This window comes from Xiphophorus maculatus, chromosome 14 (assembly GCF_002775205.1).
Source record: "Xiphophorus maculatus strain JP 163 A chromosome 14, X_maculatus-5.0-male, whole genome shotgun sequence".
NCBI classification, from domain to species: domain Eukaryota; kingdom Metazoa; phylum Chordata; class Actinopteri; order Cyprinodontiformes; family Poeciliidae; genus Xiphophorus; species Xiphophorus maculatus.
Window position 1 is genome coordinate 7,972,196 of NC_036456.1, and position 18,598 is coordinate 7,990,793.

The 18,598-nt window shown below is 39.6% G+C and overlaps 1 protein-coding gene across 1 annotated transcript in view; it reads left to right on the forward strand.

Moving 5' to 3' along the window:
* The first annotated feature begins 535 nt into the window (after positions 1-535).
* LOC102237452 (rho GTPase-activating protein 6-like) overlaps positions 536-18,598 on the forward strand; it is a 65,592-nt gene continuing 47,529 nt past the window's right edge. Inside the window, exon 1 of the mRNA XM_023346665.1 lies at positions 536-796. Coding sequence (XP_023202433.1) covers positions 779-796 — 18 coding nt within the window. The 5' untranslated portion in view covers positions 536-778. The remainder of the gene's footprint in view (positions 797-18,598) is intronic.

The window sequence follows — 18,598 nt, forward strand, 5'->3', positions numbered from 1 at the left end:
GAATAACACACTCACACGCAAAGGGAGGGAACGACGCTTTCATCAGGGCCAAACTACCAAGCTGCATACTTCCTGTTTCTGACAGCTCAGAGCGTGCCACGCTATCTACGTCCTACACACACACACACACGCACACACACACCCACACACACACACACACACACACACACACACACCAGCTAACGCAGGAAGAGCTGACAGCAATCTGCAGTCAGCACTGAAAGACACAGAGTGAGACAGTTGTGCAGCAGTTTGTGAGGCTTCACTAATTATTCACTCAAGTTGAATAATAGGGGAAATAAAAACCTCACATGGTTACAGAGTTAGGCTGAAGATAAAGAAATTTAAATGAAAATTAAATAAAAGGAGAGAAGGAGAAGAACTGACTTTAACCTGAGGAGCAAGGGGACAGAAAATATATATATATATATTGGAGGAAGCACAGCCAAAAGAGCAAATGGGAGGGGCTGGGGACTTGAGTCATGTGGAGAGGAGGAGGAGGAAGAGGAGGGAAAGAAAAAAATTAGATGGGGAGGAGTGACATCAAGTGCAGGAGGGAAGAGAGAAACTGCAGCTAGTTCAGCATCGTGACGGAAAAGCAGAAGAAGAGGGAGAAGGATTAACAGAGGAGGGAGTTGCTTTTCCTCATCAGCACCTGATTTATACACCTGAGCCACACACACACACACATGGACTAATGATACTGCTGAATGGACCTGCCGCATTCACCTCCACTCTTCCAGCTGTGGACATTTGAGACTCACCCCTGTGGACAGACATGCAGTTCTTCTATGTGGTAAGAGACATCTGCTAATTTTGTGTTAGATGACAGTGGATGCATCACAGGGATTCTGAAAAAAGAAACTCTTTCCAGGGTGTTACAAAATAAATAATTGAAAAATGCATAAAAAGATGTTTTTTAAAAAACCCTCAGGGTTAAAAGTTGAGACACGAGCTATTAACATATATTATAAGATAGTCATAACTTTCAAACCTTCTTTAACTATAAAGGCTGCACAGCTTTGGTTTTCATTCATCATCGTCCGTCGGAAAACTAGAAGCACATTGTGAAAGCTAAACATGTGTGAGGGGAAAATAAAAAATAAACAAACAAAAAAAAAGAATAAGCCAGGCGTACGGTTTAAAAAAAAAAAAGTGGAAACAAAAGTGAAGTGTTGCCTGAAACGGTGAGAAAAGCAGACTATCTTCTTAACCCACAAAAAATGAGAAGTGATTTGTCTTTATATATACTTGAGTGCATTATTTTTAAACTTGTGATTCTGCTCTACTTCCTCTGGTGAATAAAAACCCTCTACATCAGCTGTTCAGACCTTTGACATGTGGTGCTGTACTCACCCTGCGGTCTGCTGAAGCTCGCTGTGATGTGAGGAAACTCGGCTCATCTTCAGCTGCCGCTTGTTTTATCGAAAGGAAACTCTGGGGTGGCAGCGGACGCTTAAAGGCCGCATGTGTCTTCAACTTGTCCATGAATCTTCATGGACAAGTTCATAGGTAGCCCAGTCAGCCCTTCTCCCTCCCCCCCTCCAGCTTTTACGTAACATTTTAGTGTCTTGACTAGCTCAGTGTCAAAGGTTTGTCCGACTGCGATAAACACCAGCCGGCCCCCGCGCCGCCTGATTTACGGCATTAGCGTCTGGCTGATGGATGCATTATGCTGGAGCATTTTGTAAATAAAATAACGAATATTCCCCTCCAAGGAGAAGGCGGCGAACAAACCCGGACCTTCGAGCTGTTGCAGACATTTTCAAGAGAAAGCGAATGTTGCCCCTTGTCTGAATGAAAATGCAGAATGTTGTAGTGTGTTAAAGTCTCCAGCTTTGGCCTGGAGACTACTGCCTTTTACCCCGAGCTGTTTCCCGCCGTGCTCCCGTAGTAGTAGTATTTTCCCGTAAAATTTCCCGTATTATAATAGTTACGTCGCCAATAATATAAAAGTATTTTTGAATTGGATTGAAGCTCCAAACTTCGCTTTTGCATTACTGTCCTTCCATCAAATTTCCCATATTCTCCAATCCAAAACTTGACAGATCAATTGCCCTTAGGTGTCCCTTGTGTGTGTGACTGGTTGTTAGTCCTGTGCGTCTTTTTGTTGTCCTGACTGCCGACCTGTCCACTGCCTGTTGCCCCATGACAGCTAGAGATAAGACACCGGCTTGTGCCAGATGCCGAGATAAGCGTAGATGAAAAGAAACGGTATGTGTGAAGTTTGCATGTTCTCTCTATGCATGTGTGGGGTTTTCCCCATGTACTCTGGTTGCATCCCACTGTAAAAACATGATCAAAATGATGACAGCCACACCTGTTGCACAGACTCACCATTCATTGCCCAAGGCTGTGGAGAGTCTGACTCCAGTTGGCTTTTTCTCCGGGCTAATGTGGTTTTGTTCAGCTTGGCTCAGTGTGGACGTCTCTGGGATTTACCCCTGAAGTAAATCCGGTGAAATGCCTCTCCAAAGTGGTAGTTCAGGAGAGGAAATAAAGAACGATTGGCCATGCTTAGTATTTTCAGCAATATTTCAAAAGGCCTGACCAGTTTTGACAAACTGGGGAACCAAACACGGCCTGAACGGCAGCCTCAATCAAACCGAATCCCCAACTGGATAACAGCAGGTGTGAAAATGTCATGTCTGTTTTAGGAAGGTTTTAAACACTTTTAGATAAAAATACATCTTATGTTAATCTACACATTATGTGAGCATTGTTACATATCATTTAAGGACACAAAGGAAAAAAGTGAGCCTTTTTTTAGAAATACTTTTTTCCTCTTGAATATAATTGTAATAATACATTTTCCACCTAAATGGTGAATACACCATTGATTTATTAATTTATGAATTTGTTAATCATACCACATATTGACAACTGCTTTTAGTGACCGTCACTAAAAGTAGAGCATAGCAACCATGAATAACATTTTGTTTTCTCGATTAACAGAAATTACATATTTTGCGAAAAGTTAATGTTGGCAGTGAATTTCAGAAACGTTGTCCTTTTGACAGAGAAAACATTTAAGATGTTTTACATGATAGAACTATATTTACTACTAAGACCTGCTGAAAGGTAGAAGAGGAAGAATATTTATACATACACCCCTGGAAAATATGAGTAAAATGCCCTCAAATACAATGTAATTATGGATACCATATTTCTTCCTACACTTTAATGCAAATTTATTGAGTTTGGTTAATTCTTAGAGTCGTTTCAACATGTCTGCCTTAGTTTCATGTCATGTTCACTTGTCTTTCCCATATTTAAAAGTGTCTAAGGAAAATGGATCGTGGCGTAAAATCAGAAAAATTAACTCATGGATTACTAATTAAACATTTCTAAAAAAAATAAAATAAAATAAATAAATAAGAACTTTCACTGGTTGAGGAAAAAACCTTAATAGAAATTGATCCTCCCTCCCCATTGATGACGCCAATGGGTCTGTTTTGGGTAATTTTGCTATAATCTATATTTCTCAACATAGATTTGTGTTCAGCTTTGAATAAATGTCCTCAGTTAAGAGATCGGATTTTTCTAAAATGTCCTAAGTGTGAGAATGTGTTATTTCAATAAACTATACATTTATTTTAACTTTTATTACACTTTGTTTTTGTAAGGGATACAAAAAAAACAGCAGGTGTTAAAAAATATTACAGTGGAAAAATCTGCAAAACGTAAATTTAAAAAAAAGATCATTGCCAAGCAAATTATTGAAAATTAATTATGTTATATCAGACCATCAAGCTATAAAACAAGGATTACAATGCCGTCTCTGTATCTCTGTGTTTCTTCCACTCCTTTTTAACAACACTTTGAAAGCAGTTGGAAGTGGACTAAACCAGCACAGTTGTTCAAAACAAAACAGCTTTCTATTTTCTGCTTCATATAAGAAGGTCCAGATGGTCGTCCTCCTGCTTGGCCCAGGAGACTCGTTCTCCTTTAGCCAGTCTAACACATTAAGCATGTGCAGACAGTTCCTGCACTTTATCTGCAGTTGCTGTTCACGCTTGCAGCTCGTAGTTGTTGGGGATCGCGTGGCTGTAACTCTGATATCTGGAAATGCAAAGGAAGTGGTGCGTGTTGGCATCGGCTTGGAGTGGGCAGAACGGTAAAATAACGGAAGAATGATGAGGACCGTTCTCATGCCGATGACGACGTTTAATGTAATCTCATATATTATGGATGAGGGAATGGAAGGCAACATTAACAGGAAAGCAGAATCTTTCCAGGCGGATGGATCCTCAAAGTAATTTTTTACCTAGAAGAAAATTTGCAATAACGTCTTTAAAAATTCCCCCTGAGGGATCTTCCAGGCATTTTACTCAAGAGATATCTGGGAAACCCCTAGAGACAGGCAGAATGAATCTTGTATATGTATATAAGATTGACATTCTAACTATCAAATAGTATGTTTGTCCTCATTTTGCCACTATAACCTGTGGAGTAGTGGGTTCTAGTCGAACTCCGCAAGTGTGGTGAGGCACCTGACTCGACGAGGTCCTGTCAGTCCTGTGATATGTGAGCTGAAGTCTCCATCAATTGGACTTGATGGTTGAACAGGATAAGATCTGCGGAATACCTCAAAACTTCTTGTTCTCTTTAAAGTTTTTGCCTTGTGGCAGGTAGCATTTTACTGGTGAAACAGAGCAAAGCTGCCACTCTGTCTGGTCTACGGTCTACACTTTAACTTCCTTGGAGCAACTTGATGAACACTGACCATTGTGGACTGGGAAGAGCTGAGGTTTTGGAGATGATCCAACCATGTATCCATCACAACTTCGCTCTCAATGTGGACACATCTTGTGGCTCATGAAGAATCAGGTCAATGAAAAGTTTTCCCCATGAGCAGATGTTTTTCCTCAGGGTCTTCATTGTCTAGTCTCCATCATCTGCCTTTGACAACTATTGGTGAGCACTCAGCTGGCACTCTATCATTTCTTTTAACAAAATCAGTGCTCTAACTCTCCAGCAATTGACAGTATTGTTTTCTATGGACAAAGATGCACTAAATTTCCGTCAGTGTTGACGGCACTGAAGAAAACACTCGTTTAGAAGAATCGATCGTCTTAAAACAGCAGCAATTATCTGTGCCCCTAATAATAAGTGTGGTTTTCCAGAGATTTCCTGAACTCGCGTTGAGATTTACACCGCAGAAAACTGCGACTGGTTTTAATGTTCTTTTACACAAAGATCCCAAGAATCCATTCCTGGCTTTGTATCCACTTAGCATTCTTGCAAGTTTTTTCATATCATGTAGAAAAAAACAGACATTCCTGCTTAAAAATGTTTGTTCTTTTTGATCCATGATTGTTTATTTTTTAATTGGTTTCACATCCAACTTTGAAATAAATACTTATCTTTGCATTACAAATTGGCTAGCTAAAGCTAATCCCTACATAAATAAACTACTGAATGAAATGAAGTCTTGTGCAGTGTTACTTGTAAACTTTTTTTCACAGCAAGACCAAAATTTGGAGTCCAGAAACGTTTGGACAGGACTTTGCTAGCACATCGATATTTCCTCTCTATGAGAAAGGCAGGAGTTCAACATGCTGCGCTGTAGCACAAAGGGCACAAAAAACAGTTTAAGATGCTCTAAGTTGGCAGCCGCTGTAGATTTATGAAGTGCGTGTAATGATGCAGAAGACTGCCCTGCCATCTGCGCTGGAGCACCGGTTGGCCTCGACTTACACAATCAACTGCAGCTAAATCTTAAACTTTGTTGGCGCTCCATTCACTTTCCGTCTCCCCTTCTCCTTCCTCTCCAGCATTATCAGACAGCTGCATCGCTTTATTCCCAGATAATATTTCTGCTTCGGCCCATCTGTCATCAGGTCTCCGTCTCCGTCTGCTCGGGGTGTTTTAGAGTCCGCCGCCTCGCTCTGCCCTGCTTTGGCGCAGCCTGCAGGACCCAGTCGTATTTCACGCTTGTCTTTTTTCTTTGATTTGTGGGCGCGTCTCTGGCACGTTGATGTCTACCAGTAGATCCCGTTTAAGTAGGTGGAGATTTGCCCAACGTGAGTGATGGCGTTGCCGTCCCACGGGTGTTCTTCACTTGGGACTCGCTGTGAAGCAACAAATGGAGTTTTTGTTAAATTTGACTTAGGTTTTACAATTGATCTGCTGAAGATGGAAAAGCTTTCTTACCTCATCAGAAGTCATAGTTGGAGATGAATTTTACTGAAGGGAATTCGATTACAGTTTCAAGCGAGGCTTGGAGCCTCAACAGGCCTCACTCCGGAGCTCACGTCAGATATTGAATGTCTATTAACGGGACCACCGTGCATTCTACACAGGTGGTCCTCATGGAGGAATAACCTTCAAGACAAGGAGTTTGTCAGGTGCTCAACAGTAAAACTAATTTAGCTTTTTTAGTTTCTTAATCTCTAGTTCTTGAAACAGACCTGTCAAAGACCAGTGCTTAGTCCATTGGAAAAGCTTTGGGAAGATTTACAGGGTTGCTAGCATCCATCGATAAGCAGCTGATGTAGTTATGCCTCGAGGCTTGATGTGCCAAAACAGACACGCCTAAAAAAAAAAAGCTTCTACCAGCAAAAACCACAGGAAAAAAGCAAATTGAAAAAAAAAAAAACCACGCATAAATCTGTTAAACTGCTTAAACTATGTGCTGTGTGGTAAAGACCTGGTTAGCACACATCCTCAGTGGAGCCCTAAGGAGACTTCGTCTTCGCTGTAATGTCTGATCGACGGTGACATGATTTTACTTATGGTGTTTGTCTGACGTAAGTTTTTCAGGTTCAGGAAAAACTATTTAAATACCAGAAAAGGCCCAGAATAAATAAAAAAATGTAATTTGTAAATGTCAATTTCAATTATGGAAATCATTTCTATGGCTTTGGAACTTCAACAAACTACAGAGTATAGTCTTTATCTACAAACGGAGAAAGCATTTCCCAATGGTGAGACTGCCCTGCCGAAATTACTCTAAGAGGAGTAAAAGACGACAAAGCTTTTCGCACATTGTACGCAGTTTTCCAAATCCAGCTAGCATGGCTCCGACCAGTTGGAGTAGTCAAAGTAATTACTCATGTATTTTTTTGTCTTACATGCAATTTTTTTTTAATCATTTGAAACATTCAAGTGTGACAACAAAAACAACAAACAAAAAAAAAACTTTTGTGTTGAAATGCATCTCATGAAGGCAGATGGAAATGAACCTCGGTTGGTGTGAGAGACATAAAACAAACCCGCTGCTGCTTCATGCTTTCAGTGACTCATGCTTCGGCTATCTGATCCCGGTCTCAGCTTGTTTTAAATGAATTAATGAATGTCACTTTGGTCTTCTTCAGAGAAATCTTTTAATATATATACAGTACATATATAAATAAAAAGTTCCTATCCTTTCACAGATCAAACAAAGTTGTTGAACTTTAGCATAAACGTGAGTTAGTTTTGTTTCCCGTTCGGTTCCTTCGGCTGACTGGAAGAAACAGAGCTGGTGATTGTGGTTTAACCTTCCCATTGTGCGCAGCATTGCACTGGGTGCCTTTAGGGTGTCTTCATAAACAATCTAATCTCTCATCAGCCTGCTTGCAGTTACATAACCCAAATAAGACGGGTCACTTCCAGGCTCAAGCTTACTCTTCCCCAATCATCCTGTTGATCATTTATTGCCGCTGACTCTCGTAGAGGACTTTTTGATCAGTGTTACTTCACTCAGCGCAGCGTCAACACACCGCCATTTCCACTTAATTTAATAGATTAATGGAGTGAGTTTGTTCTTTGGAGAAAACTCGGACTGGAATGTTTTGATGCAGAGTTAATTTATTTTATGCTAAACAACATCTGGTTGTACTTTTCGACTGAAACCTGATATCAGTCCCAAATGGGGAGAAAACTATGTGACGGGTCTCCTCTCTAAATCATATCAGGGCTGTGCTTTATTTTCTTGGAGGATGTTGAGGAAAGTGTGCAGTATACATTAAATTTAAACCCACTGGATTTTCTTTAAGACATATAAAAAAATTACAATATTTTTTCATTCGTTGTAGTATAAACTGTTGGTTATTTTTTAACTGTTTAGGTCGTCTGGTCAGACTCAAAGATGTAGAACAAATGAGTAAAATTTCTCAGCATAGGTGCAAGCAGACTTAACCTATGAACCCTAACTTCACTCTATGCCCCAACACAGGGTTGCCCAAAGTCGGTCCTCGAGGGCCAGCATCCTGCATGTTTTAGTTCTCTCCCTGGTTTAACGCACCTGGATCAAATAATGGCTCGTTAGAAGGCCTAAGAAGAACACTGACATGTAAACGTGCAGGATGCCGGCCCTCGAGGACCGATTTTGGGCACCCCTGCAACACCTACCCCCTTCATTTTGTGTTCATGTAACAGGTGCATGGATATTTTTTTATGTCTGACCAACATTTTCTGTGTTACTTTGTTTTCATTATCCTACTACAAAAACCCTCAGAACAAACCATATCCATTTATCTGGCATATCAGGTCCTAGAACGTAATCAAACCGTCAATGACTTGAAGAGTTAATGAATCAATGCACTCTAACAAGGTTCTCAGGGATTTTGGAGGTGAAATTGGCCCACAGGCTCATAGAGCCTCCTCCATACCTCAGCATAGGGAATGAGCAGATTTCCTAATTGGGCTACATATTACATGAAATTGTGCAATTTTTGTTCAGAATTGCAATTCAGTTAACCCACATTTTACACTTTTTCCTATTATTGCAGTGATGCCACTACTTTATTTTAAGACAGATAGATTTTTTCTTAGTTTCAGAATGTCTTCACTTAGTTAATGTCAACAATCTCATATTCTGGTGGGCGTGTGTGTGCGTGTGTGTGTGTGTGTGTGTGTGTGTGTGTGTGTGTGTGTGTGTGTGTGTGTGTGTGTGTGTGTGTCTCTGTCCTGTTAAGAGTTATGACAGAAAAACCACACAATTCCCAATACTCGAGCATGTTTTGTTTCCGTAATCTGGGAGCAGGAAAGAATCGACTGGAAACAATTCTCTTCTGTTTTCCCTCCTGCTTTTCTACCTTTGAAAAATGAAGTGAATGCAAAAACAAAAAAGTAGAGAAAAAACAACAACCTCCTGCTTTGTTTACATCTTACATGACAGGCTTTCGGTTTTCAAGTCCGTCCACATGTTCCCGTCTTTGTATGAAAGTGTGCGTTTGTCAAATACGGCGGCACTCTGTGTCCTGACATGTGATGGATCTTCGTCTGGTCAACCGCAACCTCAAGCATCTGGTTGACTCGCAGGCGCCTGCCACTGCTGGAGGATCACTCCGCGCCTCCGCTCATGCGGCAGAGTGTCTCTGGTCCTGCGTCTCGCTGTCGAACATCCCGCTCTGACGGCCGAGTCACGAGCTTTACCAGGAGATAATAAATCCTTTAGGATGAAGCGAGAAAGCCGAGGGACTCAGGAGGTTTTTACGGACATGAGCTCATGTCTGTTGGTAATTTGTCAGTGTATGGTGGGAACAGGTTTAAAAGGTATTCTGACGTTTGTTCATCAGCGCTTGGCAGCTGCTGTTGTCTACAAAAAGCCGTAGATCATACAAGAAAATGGATGAAAGAGACGCAGAAACACTGGCCAAGTAGAACATCTCTGGCTTCAGGAAATTCAAAAAACATACGTCAGTCATTAGTATTATTAAAACTATGATCCTTCTATAACCCTTTTGTATTTTTGTAGAGATATAGTGTGCTCTCTTGAAAGTACTAATGGCATTTTATTTTTTTGCCACTTTATGTTACAAAGCAGATCCAGATGTTAAAGCCTTAATTTACTCCCTCTAAATTCAACATCCAGTTCACAATTAAAGCCAATGACATTCAGGACAAATTTCATGTGTCCTGTTGATTGAAGAGGATGTGGAGTGACACACAATTGTGTCTATGCAGTCCCACAGTTGATCGTATCACAGCAGAAACCAAGCAATAAAGTGACCAGATTGTGGCAAATCCTAAATTGGGGGCAATGTTGAGTGTCCCAACACGTTCTGAGGTCTCCATTATTTAGAAATGGAAGACGTTTGGTACCAACAGAGTTTTGTTTAGATCTCTTTGTCCAACTAAAGAACAGTCAGGGAAGAAGGCCCAGATCCCAAACCCAGACAATGTAAACAGTATAGCTTTTTAGACTGAGAATACGTTGGAACCTACCAGAGTGAGCTTTGGTTGAAAGGTGGTTTGGGTTGAACAAATTCAACAATCCAAGCCTGAATTTTTAGCGTCTTTGTTTAGAACATCATGGGTTAAAAAAATGGTCACAAAATTAAACACAAAAAAGACTGCCGTCGATGGCATTTAGAGGGTTGAATAGTTACCTTGGTGACTCTGCCACGCGAAGTGAAGCCAAAGGATGGATGAGTTTTCCCAACTCTCAGCATCTTGCCAAGATAATGAACCTTACAGTCCAAACAAAAATAAATGACACCCTCTAAAACTGAAGGGTTTTAAGAATTTTGCACTTCATGCAAGAACTGACGCTTTTTTCGACATGCATGCACACCATTGTACTTGGGCCATTTCACCATGGTGTTTGTGATTTTGATAGGCCAAAGCTGGCTTAGTTACCCAGCAATTTAAAGACAATACTAGTTCTTTTTTGTTGTTGTTCCTTGGTGCAGGCAGAAACTTGCCTTGATGAAAAATGCACTGCATTTTATCTCCCCTAGCACTTTGTGTATTTTCTTTAGCTGTATGGAGGACAAATGTAACTTACAATTTCACTATTTCTATGAATTTCAAGGAAAACTTCTCCACTGTCCTAGAAAAAAGATTAGAATGTTTTAGCTTAGTAAAAGCTGTTTTTTGACATTCAACCCCCCTTGCCCCCGACACTGTTTTCTATTTTCAAAAAAAGCACACATGCCTTTCAAATGAACATTATTTACTATGGCAGCATCTGTTTAGATTGTGCCTCATGCTGCTTCTATTTATAACATTGAGCAGCTTCAGCGGGTTAAGAAGATTTCCTCGTACGTTTTGCCTTCCAAGTTGATGTTTTCTGCTCATAAATCCGCTTCTTAACGTTGTCGTGGTTTTGTTATACAAGTCGTGGGCAAGCTGTCAAATGTGAGTAGTTAATGGGGCTGAGGCAATCCAGGAACGAAGAGTCAGATACAGATTTGGTTTTGGGGTGATAAATGATATTGTTTATTTATGTTAAAAAATGTTCTGAGGGTACCTCAGATTTGTAAGCGAATTCTGATAGTAAAAGCCGTTATGGTCGCATTAACATGAGAGTTGTGACTTTTCAAAGTCAGTTTTAGAGATACAGGATTCCTCATGACTGAGATTTGAAAGTCTCAGTTGACATTTTGCACATTTCCCCTCTATTCCCTGTAGACAGCCCCCTCCCATCCTCTTAGTGCCCACCAACAAACTCAACTTTTATTCTAAGACTTTGTGCAATTCTGTAAAGATTTTACTACAGCTGGTAGACAACAACCGAAACTCATCTATACGTATTACATCCATAAAAACAGTTTGTTGTGCAATTCAATCCATTCAATTTAGCCTTTTTTGTCTTGTTTCTGCTAGTGTGTTATGAACTAAATATTGTCCAATTTCATAACATTTTGGCTCTATGTTTGCCTGTCCATGTGTAAAAATAATGACTCGGACTCCAGGAGATTTCAAGTTTGGTGATCCTGGAAAATGTCTGCACCATCAGGGAAGATAAAAATCTTCTGATGGATATGTTCTTCTTCTTGCTCATCATTCCAAAGTCCAGTCCTCATACTTGCTATCTAGCTAAACATTGATGTAAAAGGTTAATCTCAGTAATTAATGGTGGTTTTCATAAATTCATCGAGCTGTTTTATCCCAAAACCTTGACAATTTGTGGATGAAAATGTTTACCTCTAACTCCATTGCTCAGACACTTTTTTTCATAGCAATTCAAACGCTCGACTCCTGCCATCCTTCTAAGTTTAATCAAGTGGATGACATTTTGTTTTGGCTGGACAAACTTTGGCAGTCTTCTCTTAGATACTGGCTCCATTTTTGAGTGGCAGCAGCCGGTTTAAATGTATTTTTATTTCTAATCGTTGCCCTCAGTAAAGCCAAGCACGGACAACTTGGCTGGTTTTGGGTTCTGCATCATGACTGTTTGCTGAGGAAATTTTTCAGTCTTGAACAGCCATCCAGATATCACAGGAGGAGCAATAACTGTAACTCAAAGTCAATGGGCTTTTACATAATACAGTTACGTATATAAACATAGTGAAATGTGTTCAGCAGGTTTTGTGTGCCTAAGCCACGCTATGAATTTATTCAGACATGTTTGCCTTAACTGGGATTTTAATTGGTCGTTGTCGAAGATTCACAAGGATTTAAGAGCTTTTCCTGATGTCTTATAAGGCTTATAGTTAAAAAAAAAAAGCAGACAAATAAGCTCCTTCACATCTTAAGATTTACAAGGGGATTTGTTAACAAACCAAACATGTATTGTGTCTGTACATGTCCTCCTAATACTTGAGTTTGTTTTTTTTGTCCACTCGCCTCACATTTTTTCAGCTTTTCTTTTTTCAGTTCATTTCTGCATCTTTTTATGCATTCTAAAACATTTATTTTACATGAGCTCGTTGCATCTCAAACAGACAGCTTCACATATTTAATCTGTGTTAACATTCAAAATTCTCTCTCTTTTTTTTGAGCTCCTTGAATATTCCCTTTTTTTTTTCACTTTCCATGAATCGGGCTGAATAGCAGCTAGCTTCAGCCCTGGTTATTATCATTGTCATCATAAATTAAACAAAGTTACAAAAGCAGGCCTCGGATCAAAGGTGGAAACAATGAAGACCTCACATGAACCTAAGGCGAGTAAACGCAGAAAACTAAATGTATGGCCACGCATGTTCATGCTACACTACACATAGGCTAACAGCAAACAGATGCTGATTGTTGCGTGGTTTCTCCGTCCTGTGTTGCGTCTTCAGGGTGAGGAGTGAAGTAAAGATGTGAGTCTGTTTAATTGGGAGAGAATGAGCAGAGGGGCTTAAGGTAAGTTGCTCCTTTTTATGTCAAGGAATAGCCAGCGGTGTGTTTTCAAGTTTGAAAGCTAATTAAAACGAGCTAGCTAACTAGCTAGCTCAAGAAGAGCTAGAAGAAGAAACTCCAAATGTGTGTTGAGCTAAATGCTAGCATGCTACTGTGATCAGTATTTGTTTACTTTTTATTTTTGTCACTTTATACATTTCAAGCGGTCTTCATCCATTTACTGAAATGGTGGGAAAAAAGGGCAAATTTTCAACATAAGCTCTGAGGTTCTATAAGCAGCTTCTTTATCCTTTTTTTTTTCTTCTCCATATTGCAACATGTACGCCACAGCTCATCGGCTGTTGCTTAGATACAATCAGCTTTTACCAAGAAAACACAGATTTGCACCAAATCCAAGATTCAGACAAAAAAAAAACCCTCTTAAAACTGAGTTTGAGCATTGAGTCAAATGGCATTTTGCCAGATGTCGACGTCTGTGACAGAGCATGTGACATCAATTCCTTAAAAAACGGCATCTGACGAAAATAATAGACCAAAAACTATTAATTTAAAGGAGATGATCTTAAAATACTTTGTGGATGAACGCATTTTAAGTGATCTGAAGCTGCAACTTGAATAAAAGTATATTTTTAGACACTATTTAAAATAATGAATCTATTTGTACAACTATTAACTTGTGAGAGACAAGCCAGACAAACAAAAACACAATCTACTGAGGTTTTGGGAATATCATTAAATTAATTTTAGCCTGCTTCTCTTTTTTTGTCTTTTTTTATGGAATTCAGGCCCAAGTTCCAAGTTATTTCAAGTGTACTAAGGTATTTGTACTAGAAAATAGACCAAGAATGCTTTGTAAGATTTTGCGTTTTTGGCGTGGAGTACACAATACTGCAGATAGTACAGGTGCAGAAATGCTGTAAATTATTCTACTGGCCTCAGACTTTACTCGATTTCCTTTTTGACAACAAGTCAGAGTTGCTACCATTGACGCAAAGAGAAGTTTACATGTTCAAGTATTTTATCCAGATATCTTTCATGTGTGCATCCAAGTACCTATCAGAAAGCAGCACAGAAGCCAACCTTATCAGCGTTTCTTTTTTTTTGTTGTGAAAAACCCTTGACATAACAAATTTAGGAAGGAAGAGGATCTGAAGAGATAGCGTTGGTGCACTGAAGCCTTGAATAGTACCATGTGGTTATGCACTACAGCATGCGACAAGATGGAGAATCACAAGTATGTCCTCAATGCTGAAAACCTGATTCCTTGCCTCTAAAGGAACAAGAGATTCTTGGAAATACCTAAACCAAGTTGTAGCCATTCGCCGTATCAATTTCTTTGGGAAGCATTTGATGAAGATGCTCAGAAACTACATTTAAAAAAGTGTTTTATCAGTTTAGCTCATGTGACTTATGTGTACTTGTTTAATGGTGGATTATTCTCTCTTGGGTTTTAAGGTTTCATCTGTTGACAAGTTAATTCCCCTTCCTGTGACGGGTGTTTGGTCGAGCAGAATAGAGAAGAGGAATGGGGACGATTACATTACTCAGGTTGATGACAACTGTGTGGCATTAAAAGCTTACAAAGAGTTGTAAGATAAGAACAATAAAGGTGGAGTTTATTGGCTTCTGGTTGTTGAAATCAGGGCAGATATAAAAGTCTAAAGTCTCCACAGCCAATGACAGAAAAATTGACCTTTCACCATTACACATTTATAAGTCCTCTTGTGCACATCATAGTAGATTTTAAAAAAAACAACCATAATACAAATAAAAAAACACTTACCTAAATGTATACTTTTGGATGGATGGACATTTTGTTTCAAGAAAACCAACCCGGTATGTTATCTGAACTTCAGAGTACTCCAGAATCCATTGTATCCGACTGTACTTTTTTTTTTTTTTTTTTGTCTTTTTCCATTGCATAGTACTAGAAAAAACATTCATGTACCCGCAAGAAATTTTCTGACTCGGCACATTTTTGGCGGAACTAAAGACTCTCCCAGGAAGACTAAAATTTATTCAGCACATGTGTTTTTGTAGACTCTAAATAGATGCTCTGAAAGTAGGACAGCAAGAGAAGAATGGGAATTCTGAATTAGAGCTTGGATATATTCACCCTATTTCAATTTATGTGGCACAAATATTGCCATGAAGGTCACGTGTGAGACCATCACAAAATAGGAGAAATGTTGGAGAAACCGCTGACAGGACAGTGAGACAAGGACGCCAGTCGGAGCTGAAGGGGAAAGCGATGGACGACTTGTTAGTGGCTGCAAAATCCCAAAGTTACAATGAAATTGTCTATTTTAAAGCATACAGACCGTAATCCAGATGTTAATCTATTGGAAAAAATGTATGTACTTTTACTTGACTTGGTCAAAATTGCAAAGAAGGATGCAGAACGTCAGTCTCTGTGTTTAAAAAGCTGGTTGGTATTGTCACTGTAGTGAAATGGGATTCTACAACAAGCAAGGAGTCACAAAAGTTTAATATAAATACATGCAACATTTTTTGATTTTCATTTGTAAAATATTTCAAAAACCATGTGTCAATGTTCCTTCCAGTACAAAATGTAATATTTTTAAATACAATTAAATTGGCTTTGAATTACGGCCACAGAAACAATTGGCTTACATTATAACATTTTGAATTTGTTTTGGAAAAAGTGATTAAAAATGGCAAAAAAGGAAGTACTGATAGGGAGCTCTCAGTGATAAAGACTGACAAAATCCTACTGACCAGACATCATGGGAAGCAGCAGTCTCTTGTTCTAGTTTGAATTTGAATTTGCCCTATTTGCTGCTTTCATCTACAGTTTATACCCCCCAAAATATTGTAGTTTAACACCAGACATTTAGTTTAAGCATTCTGTCTACTGTCCACTCCCTTTTTAAAATCCCTACAGGAAGTTCAAACGGAATCAGTGTTAAGTCACAAGCAATACCGACGTCATCTCAGACCAAACCAAAGAGCAATTTCCTCCCCCAACAGGAAGTTGTTGAATACTTGCCCCGTTCTCGCTGGAGCAAATTACGGCGGGAGGAAGCGCTAGGATGCAGGAGGCTGTCCAACTCTGAGGGTGCTGATGGTCGGGCCGATGGGCGTGGATGTGAATGTCCTGTTTAGAGAGGAGGGACGGGACAGGGACAGAGATGGAAGGGCGCGTTATCGATGCCCTCAGTGAAATCTTGTTTTTTCTGTCCCTGTTGGCATTTCCTCTCCTGCTTTTTCCAAATTCCATTGAGAAACAGATACACACCAAATGCTGACAGGAAGAAAAGCAGTCGAAGACGATGAGTATTGGAAATCAGTCTCACTAGCCGTTGTCCTCATTTACCTGACTGAGTCTAAATTGCAATACAGGCTAATATAGGCTGATGACAAAGTAATATTAGCCTTTTTGTGCTTTTCATGCATTAAAACAAATGCATGAATTATGAATAAATGTTATATACTCTAACTAATTGAGGAAACAATTTGACAGGTCCTCTGTTTCCCATTCAAATCTGGCAAGTTGCTGTAATACTATTGACATGTCAGTAGATGATAACTGAAATCAAAATAATCAATATTTTAAAGAAGATTCTAGCAATGCTAGGTTATTGATTCTAGTAAAACTTAATTCACTCATTGGAGTTTTCACCCGACGGACCCACCGGTGGGTCCGTCGGGTTATCCTGTTCATCGCAGGATTCTTTTACATAGACTATTCACCGAACTCAGATTCAAAACCTCACAGCATTCTGGGAGATGTAGGCACAAGGAAGGCTTTAGTAGCTCTAGCCATAGATATGAATACGTAGACGCCTCATTGAGCGCTGAGTCCTGCGTTACGTCACCGCCATCTTGTATGTGGCAGTAGAGCGAACGGCGCTCCATAAGTCATGTGCTGTGTGGACTTGTTTCAACCGTCTTACAATACAAACTGGATTCATTGGCATTACCTTTCAAAAAATATTCTGCATGAAAGAGCAGAATTACTTGACTTCGCAGCCAGAAACTAGCTTCTAAACAACCGAGAAGTATTTCCTATGTAGCTAAATTGGCCCGAAGTAACCACTGATTGTTAGCGGAGCTAACATTTTCATACTGTGTTTTCTAATGAGAGAGAACTGATGAGAAACTGCTGTTATAAGGGAAGTTTATGTAATGAAATAAAAAATAATTTACTCTGTTAGAATTATTTTCACTCTTTGCTGTCAATAGCAGAGTTGACATATACTGTAATATTTTTTTTTCTCCATAAAAAAGTAAGAAAAATATGTAGTTTAATGTTTGACAATGATTGATTTATCAAAGTCATTATCAAGTGACAATGACTTTTATAAATCAGTCATTTATAAATAATATATATATATAAAAAATAAATACAAGAAAATGTATTTTATTTTCTTGTTTTGAAATGTTAAATGTACATTAAATCACATCAATCAATCACAAATCCGGGCAGAAAAAGAAAAAAATGAAGCCCTTCAACAAGAGCTGGGCAAAGTGAAGACTCACTACAAGGAGCTTCAATCAAAATACGAAGCTGCAGGTGTGGGGACCCTGCAGCTAGACATGCAGCTGTTCTATGAGGAGAAAATCAGGCATGAGCAAAATTGCAATGAAAACCTGAGAGCGGAGAAGGACAATCTCAAAGAACAAATGTCCAAGGAGATCGCCTGCCTGCAGGAAACGGAGAAAAGTCTGCAGAGTGAGCTGGAGCAGATTAAGGTTTCATACCAAGAACTGAACTGGAGGTATGAAACAGATGTTTCTGCACTGAGACAGAAAGCAGAATGCCATCAGTACGAGGTTGACTGTGAAAAAGAATTTAATTTGGAAAGAGCAAAGTATGACCGTCATCAACTCACTCAGATTAGAAAAGAACAATTTGCGTCAAGAGTTCACTTTCCTGCAGCAGCAGTCAGCGGAGACAGTTCAACATCTCCAAAGTGAACTGGAGCGAATTAAAGTTTCATATCAGGAACTTAATACCAGATATGAAGGAGATGTTTCTGCTCTCCAAAACCAACTCAATGCCTTCCAACAAATGTACTCTGCCTGTGAGGTCAATTACAAAACGGAGCTGGAACATCTGAAAACGGAGCTGCAAGACAAAGAAGAACTAGGAGCTCCAAGAAGGAAAGTGGCCAGGCGTCAAGAAAGAAATGGGGAAAAAAGACACTACCCCTGAGAATAACATCTCTGACCCTTATTCATGGACATGGACCATCTCTCAGAGGGAACCTTGTCAGAGGATATTGAGGTACATGTTCCATCTTTCGAGGAGCTGAAGAGAAGAACCAGACATTCCTCTAGAAGAACGTCTGGTTCTTCTAGAAGAACCAGAAAAACCTGAACCAGTGGAGGCAGTCTCCTGTGGAAAACGATACGACACACTTTGAAACTCAAGAAACTCCAAAAAAGGAAGAGAAGCAAGAAAACCTCCAAAACAAGCAACTAGCAAAAAGCGTCCAGGTCAGAACCATTTGAAATTGCATCTCATATTTTGGACCAAACTAAAATGTCTGTGGGTTTTCTCCGGGTGCTCCGGTTTCCCCCAGATTTCCAAAACCATGTAAATTGGGGTGATTGACCAATCAGATTGTCGGTA